The sequence below is a fragment of the Cyanistes caeruleus genome, chromosome 7 (assembly GCF_971803275.1).
Source record: "Cyanistes caeruleus chromosome 7, bCyaCae1.hap1.1, whole genome shotgun sequence".
NCBI lineage: Eukaryota > Metazoa > Chordata > Aves > Passeriformes > Paridae > Cyanistes > Cyanistes caeruleus.
This window is the reverse complement of record NC_141707.1, coordinates 11068567-11078450: the sequence shown is the minus strand read 5'-3', so window position 1 is coordinate 11078450 and position 9884 is coordinate 11068567. Positions and strand designations below refer to the sequence as shown.

The following is a 9884-nucleotide window of genomic DNA, read 5'->3' as shown; positions in this document are numbered from 1 at the left end:
AAGTTGAGAACATTTCTTTAATAAATTCTTTTTAAAAAAATAGTGGTGAATTGTCTCTCTACAGCATTTATTTCCAGTTTTCAAGTAGCATTTTTATTTAAATAAAGTCTTTAGGAGGTGAACATGTAACAATGAAAAGTCATTTTACAAAAGCTTTGCAAAAAACATACTGAAATTACAGAGTAGTGATCAAAATTAAGCAAGAGAAGTATGACCCCAAACAAAATGTTCCATTTACTGAATAATTTCCATGGAGCTGTGCTTGTCAACTTCTGGAATATCTGTTAAGTGATGAAAAAAAGGACGACCATGAACACAGCCTTTATTTTCCCTTCCAAGCTGTTGCTTCATCCTGTAAATTGTGTTTTGCACATCTTCTTTTGACAAATGTAAGGGCAGCTGCCGAGCTAAACGTACTGCTTCTCCCTGTGGAAAGGAAGAACAAAACCAAAACCCCAATAGTTTTAAAGGACCACTTTTTAGCACATTATCATGGGGCTACCAGAAAGCAGGAATTAAGCACTCACTACTTAAAGGTCAGTCTTTTCTGCTGCTAAATATTCCAAATCTCAGAAATCTAAATATAACTTTAAACATATCTCACTGGTCAGTTCATGACATTTCTACAATGGAGGCATGTACAATCAGCCCCTCGGTTATGTTTGCACTCTTTTAACTTACTTTTGCAAGATGCTTTATGTTTCTTACTTCCTGTTGTCACCAGCATCAGCTGTACATGTTTACCAGTTCACAAGACAAATTTCACACCACAAACTTTAGAAATATCATAAATTAATTCAGCAGTCAGTAAGTAAAATTTGAAAAACACTATAGCAAAACTTCATAGATTCATTTTTTTTACTATGGTCTGCTGTATTCACTTAGAAGGCAGGAAGGACTATTAAAGCACCCACCCTCAAAGAACTAAGGAACTTCAAAAAGAAGTTTTGTTTCCTCCTCCAAGATGGGCTTTCCTGCCACTGCCTTCTCTTCTGGACTTAAGTCATGTTGCCTAGACAGAAATGCATGTGGCACACAACCTCCCTCCTGTATAAACCTGAGCACCATTCATAATAATTTCATCTAAATTATCTCATGCTCTTTGTCTGAGATTTTCTCCCACTCCTCCAAGTGGGAAAAAGATCACTGTGGTCTGTTTTATACCCTGGAAGGCTGCTGCTTCAACCTTTACCCTATTCTTTCTTCTGCATCTATCAACTGACAGCAAAAGCTGCAGACATGCTGCCTGCTCAAACATGAAATGAATGACTGAAGTTGTGATTCTGAACATGACAGTGAATGGCACTTCCAGTGTTTACCTCCCAGAATGGTCAAAGAATTCAGTGCTTATTTCTGAGTAACAACTTTTATAGCTGTCTGGGCTTTTTTACAAACCATTCCTGTCTCAACACTCAACTTACCCCTTCTTTAAGCTTTTTTCCTTAGTGCATGTGAGTGGCTCTACTGTACACAACAGAATCACTTGCTGCAAAGGCAGCTTACTACCCCCAAAAGGGAAAGATTTGTGTAATAATGCTTAAAAGATAAAACACATAACTGTATAAGTATGTGCCTATGTCCCAGTTTGAAGTAACCTGATTCAGGAAGGCATTTTATAAATGCTTAAATAAGAAGAGACTTTACATATATTTTGGTAACCTTTTTGAAGAGAATTGGTATTAAAGAGCATTAGTGAAACAGCTAGACAAGAAGTGATTACTATTACTGTTGGTTACTCCAGTTTTAACTGGTATCACATCTATCAGCTGTCTCTGAAATGTCATGCCGTTACTGTCTCTGGATGGACAATTTATTTATTTGCACAAAAAAATATTAACATGAGTCACTGCCATTCTCTGGCAGTTTTGTATCCTAACATGGAGAAATGCCTTTCTAGTCTGAAAAGTGTCTTACAGAGGAAACACTTTGTGAACATCAGCTTTTGGCATGTGTTATAACACACTGAGTGACTACTTTTGGGTATGTCTGATGAAAGTATTTTGGTAAGGAATACACAACTTGGAGAGGATATGATACTCCCTTTTTCAAGAAAAGAGAACAACTTCTGTTTAGAATACAATGAAATTAATTAAAACACAAAGCTGAAGAAAGATTTTCAAGCTGTTTCAGGAATTATTACAAGTTTAGCTAGCTAGTACTAAAAGAAAGCTTCTGTCTCACCTCCAAGTAATTTATCACTTTGAGAGGCCTACATTCATATACTTCCTTTGCATTTCTGTTAACAACTGCATTCAGAATTTCTTTCAAATCAGAAATTCCATAATATGGCAGACAATTTGCCATCCCTTCTATTTCCAGATGACTTTCTGCAGCCGTAACACCTGAAAATACAAAAACAAAACAGTAGTTCATGCACTGCTTTAGTTTCTATTCTATAGCAATTCAGAGAAAATTAAACTGATGCAAAGTCATTTAGTGCTTTAGTCCAATACAATTAGGAAACTATTTTGTTCCTCCCTTGGAATGAAAAGCATTTATTTGCACAATGGTTCATTATGATGATGTGTGTTTATTCACATCACAAATGTCTCAGCTTACATTAATCCAAATCCTAGCTGGCACTGTTTAATGCTTAAAACATTTGCAGCATTCCCAGTCTTGAGTGCAGCTCAATTTTATGTATGTTTAATTAAAGCTTCTGTGCCTTTAATTAAATATACATAAAATTAAAGTTGAAGCTAGCAATAAAACACGGTTTCATTTGAAAAAAATTAAAACTGTTGGCACTATTTCCTACATAACTGGTTTAAACATCTGTAAAGTTCAAATGTTATCATAACAAATTCAGATTCTACTGAAATAAAAAGCAGTTTTTTCTCCTACCACATCTGAGGAAAAACTCAAACCCATAAAACTAGAGGCTCTGTGACTGACTTCATATTATCATTCATATGTTACCACTGCTGGAGCAGGTAACACTCTGAGTAAGAATTATGAATAAAAAATTAAACAGCCTTTCTAACCGAGTATCTATTCAAGCATTAAGGTCAATACTATTTCCCATCTTATTCACATTACAGGAAAAAAAATTGATTGAAGTTTTTCCTGTACAGCAATTTTTTTTTCCCACTCCCAGTTAGAAGCAAGTTCTCTGGTGGTCAAGCTCACACATTCTCATTCAGTCCTTCAGACTACCTACTCATTCATGTTGGGTGCACAGAAACCTCAGCTCAACCTGCACAGCTACCATCCCTTTTCTTCCACTACAAGTCTAATAAGTCCAAACTTTGACACTGACAGCACATAAAAATTAAATTACTAATGAAAATAAATCCACTCTTGTGTAGTGGCTCCAGGTAGGATAAATTACCTTCAGCTCAAGTCACAAATGGCTTTTGTAAAGTCAAAAGACTTGGAGACAAATAGATAGCTTCAAGGTGGATTAAACTGTCACAAGGGATAATTCCTGTTCCTAATCTAAACAACAATATGAAATATTTCAGAAGTGATGGAAAATATATATGCAACATGAGTCAACAAAAACGTACTTTCATTAGCTAGCAGAATGAAGGTGAGTTATCCATGTCCAGGCACTGTTTATTTGACAGTCATTAAACAAGAGCAGAGATGAACAGGATAACTGTGCAGGTTGAAACTTTTCCTAAATACGGGTGTGTCACTGAGTAAATAATGCTCTTGGGCCTTTTTAAGTTTCATGGCATGAGATACTTTGACCAGTGGGAATTCAATATAGGAAACAGCCCCTCATCCCCCACCCCCCAAAAATCACATAACAGTCCAGCAATGTATTAAACATCTGAAACTTTATTTCATTTTTCACCCAGCTTTGTCTTCCTTCTCTTTTTCAAGCTGCCTTCCCCTAATCGCGGCCAGCAAGCAGAGACATATTTTTATATAATACTGTAAACCTGTGTTAGGATTCAGCTTAAAGCAAAATGTTAAATTATATGAAAGTTTGCCAGATATAAAGGTAAGAAAAGACTATGTACTATGCTAATATTTCCCCATGGGGAAGCCTGTCAGTAAGGGACAGGAGGAAAAGACAAAGTCTCTTTTTAAAATCTCCTTCAGCTCTTTTCTCTTAATTTTTATCCTATTTTAGATTTAATTACAGATTAGATTTGAGGAATTATTCCAGACTATTTGATTATGCTGCTTTCTCTCTAAAATTAGAACTCAGTCTATTTGAAAACCTTTCAATAATTACCCCTCTATTTGCTACCAAAGACAGGACACAAATTTTTTTAAGTTTCAAGTATTTAGACATTATGTTTAAAAACTTGTATTTCCTGTTCCTCCTTTTAGAATTTTATGAACCAGTGAGGTTCTGAATTTGCAAAACATTTTCTCATATACTCTTCAGCTTCACCACTAGCCATTGTTCCATCTGCAAATTTTGACAGCCAGATTTGACTTCACCATTTTTCTCTTTCATCTGAAAGTCAAAGCAAGTTTGAAAGAGTTTAATGTAAGAACAAACAATACAAACCCTGGCTAAGGGAGGTTTATTTCTCTAGTATTTCTGTTTGTGGACATTATCCTTTTCTTTTAACATTCTTTAAACTGCAATGCAGCCCATTTGCATGCTGATTAACAAGTATTTATCTGCAAGTCTCTGCAGGAACTCTGGTATTGGCAACACTTGATGATATAAGCAGATGTCTAGGCCTCAATGTACTTGTAAATTTTTGACAAAATATATATTAAGATTTTTGAGTATTCAAACAGCAGACCTCAAACAGTTGCCATGGTAGCTTCTCTGAAAGACTTTGCAACTTCCAAGGGAAGTATTTCCATGAACAAATAAACTAGCTTTCAAATGAGTAAAAATGTGGATTTCTCATTGTTACAAATTTCCTCTTTCTCCTTCCAAACAAAGCACTTACAATCATCTTCGGATAATTCCTTCTTGATGGCCAGGAAAATCTATTCCCTTCCAGCTGCCACCTAGATTAGGTGACACCATAACACTGTCTATCTCCCAGACTATGGTCAAAATCAAACAGAAATAAAATTGCAGCATGGTTTTCCACTGGTGGGTTACAAGAGCTAAGGCACTTTATATCACCAAGAACAATGGGTTATTTACCAACTACTGCTCTTTGAGGCCTTATAAGCACCTTCTCTGTACATACTCATGTTGACTACATGAGTAAGACAATTCTACCCTAAAAGCCTGCCTTGGAGCATGGCCTAAGACCCAGCATTGATACAATACCAGCTAAGGTGTGCTCCTTGGCGTCAGTCCCTCTCCAGCCAAGAATTCCATCTCCCTCTAGGCCTTTCCCAAAGGCAAACAGACAGATGTGCAGTGAAGGCACATATAATAAACACATCTTAAGAAGAATTGGACAGAAAGTAATCCATCTTACTTCTTGAAATGTTCCCTGCACGTAGGGGTCACTGTGAGCAAACAAATGCCTGGCAGGTCCCAGAACACTGAGTATTAAGTAATTTGCTTTATTAAGTAAAAGCAAACAGACTGCTCTCCCAAAGGTAGCATCACTTGAAGCCTCAGTAAGGCCAGAACATGAGGGGGTGGGAGGGCAGTGGAAGACAGACTGGAGCTCAGCGTCACAGCTTTGCAAATTACAACAACTGGCACATTCCACAAAGAAACCATTGATTTTGCCTAACTGACACACTGACAGCAAGAAGTGTTTTCTTGGATATTTCACAACATGTTTTTCACTGTGAGCTATCCAGAGAAAAATCTAGTTGAAAACTCCTTAGACTGATGAACAGTTAATATTAAGGGAATCAGGAAGACAATACAAAGATCTTAGCCTACCAAAAACATGAAGCAGAGGGGGCACTTCCAAAGCGTAGGATGCTTGGAACAACTTTGGTTGCAATCATAGAGAGTCTCTGAAGAGAGTAAAGGTAGATTACCTTTCTGTCTTCTAGCAAGAGCACATTCAAAAGGCAGACTTATCTTTAAATGAAACAATTTGCAAGTAAGACCTCCAACTCCCACACTCTTGCAAAAATTAACATCCAAAGGTACATTTGTGAAAATACAGATTTTTAAACAGTTTTCCCACCAAAATGGCAGAACAAGAACAAAACTCCATGTGGAACTGAATTCTTGTCAGGAAGAAAACAGCTAATTAGACCTTTCAAAAATCTACTAAGAGTAGAGTATCCAGTGCCAAATGGTGCATGGGGTTCAGAGGAAGGCCTGTGAGAAAGACTTCTATAAATTATGAGAGTAAATAAAGCTCAGAACCACCCCACTGATTAAAAGGTATTGGTCATTAAAGAACAGAGTTGTATTTCTATGAATTCCAAGCACTGCAAGGGAATAAGACTAAATTTCTGAGTATTAATCCCAAGATTAATGCAAGATTAATGAATGCCTCATTTTTTATCCTATGAATGACACTGCCCCTAGCATGTCATCCAAATAAGGAAAAATTAATACTTCATAGATGGGTTTTTTTTCAAGTAAGAAACCACAAGAATGAAAATCTTCATAAAAAGCCCCTCTGTGCCACAAGTTGACAGAAGCTAAGATTCTGAACTGCAAAGAAGCATTTTAAAAAAAGATAAGTTGAGATGCAAGCCTAATGCAACAGAGGAATTACCAGTCACATTCATTCAGAATCAAGGCAGCTGCTATGGGGTTTTTTTAATAAATAAGCAGTCAGATCTGTAAAACACCCCAGCTCCAGAAGAAAATAAGGAATAAACCTATGGTCCTATATTTAAATTTAAATTGTTACAGTCATCTAGGAAACTGTCCTAGTGGGGTGCACAATACCAAAGGCAAGAGGTCCGATGTTCCAAATTAGTATTGGTATAATGAGTAGACTTAATATATGGTAATGAACAGTAATTCTCTGCATCCTTCTCTTCTTCTTTGGTAGAAGAATATCTGTAGAGATTTAAACAAATAATCAATGCAACCTACTGGACTGACTGACCTCTTCAGAGACCGCTATGGGTCAAGGAAAGCCTCTCCTATGACTAAAACTGCTGAATGTTAAATTGGAGCAGCTAAATTTCCTTTGCTCATGTTTTGGGAGGTACCTTAGAGCTAGTGATGGCATCACAGACTTATTTGCATGGATCAACAGAAAAGCTTGTTATTTTGCAAGAAGAAATTACCAGAAATATCACTTCTTTGCAGGAAGAAATTACCAGAAATGCACGTTGAAATTAAAATCTTAAGAAATCAATCAACCAATCAATCAATCTGCTTGTGATGTAAGAGGATCTTTCCATCAGAAAAACTTTCAGGATGAAAAAGGAAGCCATGCATACTAACAAGTGCTAATAAGTGTCTATTAATGTGAAATCAATCAGCAGTCAGAAAGGAGTATCTATTATGACCATATTAGGGCTGAAGTCCCAGAGGAAAACACAGACTTCTGGATGTGCTGCAGTGGACCCTGACAGAGAGAGTGAGTTGACAATTCAGTTTAGTTAAAACCAGCAAATATTAGGACTGATCTAATTAATCCAAAAAGTTAGAAAAATAATAGTTACAAAGGTGGTGTGCACAGAGAATGGGGTTGTGGTGTGGTCCTATGGATGCTGCTAAGGAGAAACTCTACAATTACCACGGGTTAATGGCACATTTCCATTCTAGGACCACTCCACAGCAAGCATTTTATTTTAATCATCCAACACGCAAAGTAGGAACCTCTGGCCCAAAAAATTAACGATATATCCCGAAGAAACAAAACTTTTCTGAAAAAAATTCTAGTTCAAAAACATCAGAATGCCTCTCTTTCAGGATGTGTCTGAATTTCAAAAATCCCACAAAAAGAGACACTGAATATAGACAGTGAAAAAAACTAATGGTTCTGTAAGGATTATGAAAGATGTTTTATGAAACAAACTTTCTAAAGTCAAACAAACCGGTTTTCTCAGATCTGAGAAATCCTACAGAATACTCAGGTCTAAGTGGGACAAATCACTCCAGGTATGCAGGCTCCTTTCTGTAAAGATTATACAAGAACCAATGAATTAAATAACCTTAAACTTCATAGTAAAATTCCCATAGAAGGACACATTAAGAATGTTAAAAAATAATACCCATGTCTAAAAAATCAACTCTAATAAATATTTGTAGAAGATTTCAGGGACAAGTTTAAGAAATAGAGGAGAAAAATTGATTAAGTCATAAGTAGAAATCCTTGAGTCAACTGGAAAAAAGCTGGGAGAAATTCCATTTGCTTGCTGGTATTTCTAGCTTCATCTGCAGTGGTATGCTCTTTTAATAAAAGAGGTTGTAACTGCTGAAATGTCATCAGCAGAAGCTTATAAACATGACTGACAAGACTCAGATGTTATTAAATTTTCACTCAAGTAGTTAAAATAGAAGAGTGGGACAAAGAACTGAATTAGATTCCCATTCTTTACCATGCTATTCCTATGGTTCATCAACCTCCACAGTGCATACGAAGCACTTTCACTAACTGTAAATGAAAGGAGAACAGTTTCCTTGAGATTTCATTTCCTTGAATTTACATCTGAGGAACATGGGATGAGAAGACTACGTCCCAGTTACTGTGTCAAGTCTTTTGCTATTATAGTATTACAATGCTGCTCTTAAACTAAACAAGCTATCTTAAAAGTAGTTTCCCGTTTGGTTTTGGCCAAGACAGCCAATTTTGTTCACAGCAGTTAATATGGGGCTATTTTGGATTTGTGCAGCAACAGTGTTGGTAATACAGGGAGTTTTTGTTGCAGCTGAACAGGGCTAACACGGCATGAAGGTCCTTTCTGCTCCACACCCCACTCCACCAGTGAGGAGGCTAGGGTTGCACAAGGAGTTGGGAGGGGACACAGCTGGGCAGCTGACCCCAGCTGACCAAAGGGACATTCCAGACCATGTGGCATCAAGCTCAGCACATAGAGCTGGGGGAAGGAGAAGGAAGTGGGGTGTTGTGATGATGTTTGTCCTCTCAAATCACCATTACATGGGATGGAGCCCAGCTTTTCTGGAGAGAGCTGAACACCTGCCTGCCCATGGGAAGCAGTGAGTTTTCCCTTTTTTGTTTCATTTCTGTACACAACTTCTGCTTTACCTGTTAAACTGTCTTTATATCTCAGCCCAGAAGTTTTCTCACTTTTACCCTTTCAATTCTATCCCCCATCCTGCTGAGTCAGGAGTGAATGAGTGGCTGTGCAGGACTGCGCTGCTGGATGGGGTTAAATCTGACACATCTGCAGTACTATGAGACTGGTCAACAAACTCTCTGTTGCTGAAATAAACTAAAAATTAAACTCTTAACCCAGGATGAAAAACGAATTGTCTTCAAATTTTCACATTCAATTTATTCACATGTAGTTTACATTTCACAAGATTTTGAGCAAACTTGGAATTTCAGGAGGTAAAAAAAGCTGGTGAGCAAAACTGTTAAGCCACAATCCCCCTCTCCCACATTTGTCTGGAGACATATCATAGACCTCCTCAGCTTTTCATCTGCTTGTCTGAATAAAAAATGTAAGAGCTGCCTCTTACAATACATGCATTATTTCCCCAATTATTCACTCCATGATTATTATCATGATTAATACCAACACCTCTTCTACTAAGGTGTTGATATTTATGCAGAGATTTAGTCTGTCAGAAAGAAGTTTCCTTGTTTTTGCTGTGCATGATTTACTAAGGAAAACAGCTTTGGCTCTGTTCTTCACAAGAGCCAGCCTCTGAGTGAAGGAGTTGGTCTACATCCCTTTTTTGTACCTACCCTTAAAAGATCCCATATGTTACAGTACATCTGTCATCACTGTACATATGTGGGGATCTGTAACACATGAAGCTATAGCATTTCTAACAGCTCTTATGGCCAATCTTTTCCCTGAGCTGTCAGCTAGGTGCTACCCCCAAAGACGCTTGCTTTTCTTAGTATTCTGCTATAGAATTCATGATCTGCAGAACCAATAGT

The 9884-nt window shown here is 37.2% G+C and overlaps 1 protein-coding gene across 4 annotated transcripts in view; it reads right to left on the bottom strand.

Annotated features, from left to right (window-relative positions):
• Nucleotides 1-3: 3 nt before the first annotated feature.
• The window catches only part of PMS1 (PMS1 homolog 1, mismatch repair system component), a 43970-nt gene continuing 34089 nt past the window's right edge, over nt 4-9884 (bottom strand). For all 4 annotated transcript variants that reach the window (XM_086898428.1, XM_023930709.2, XM_023930708.2 and 1 more), the window contains 2 exons: nt 2182-2342; nt 4-426 (listed from right to left, as the gene is read on the bottom strand). In XM_086898428.1, coding sequence (XP_086754554.1) covers nt 235-426; nt 2182-2342 — 353 coding nt within the window. In that variant the 3' untranslated portion in view covers nt 4-234. The remainder of the gene's footprint in view (nt 427-2181; nt 2343-9884) is intronic.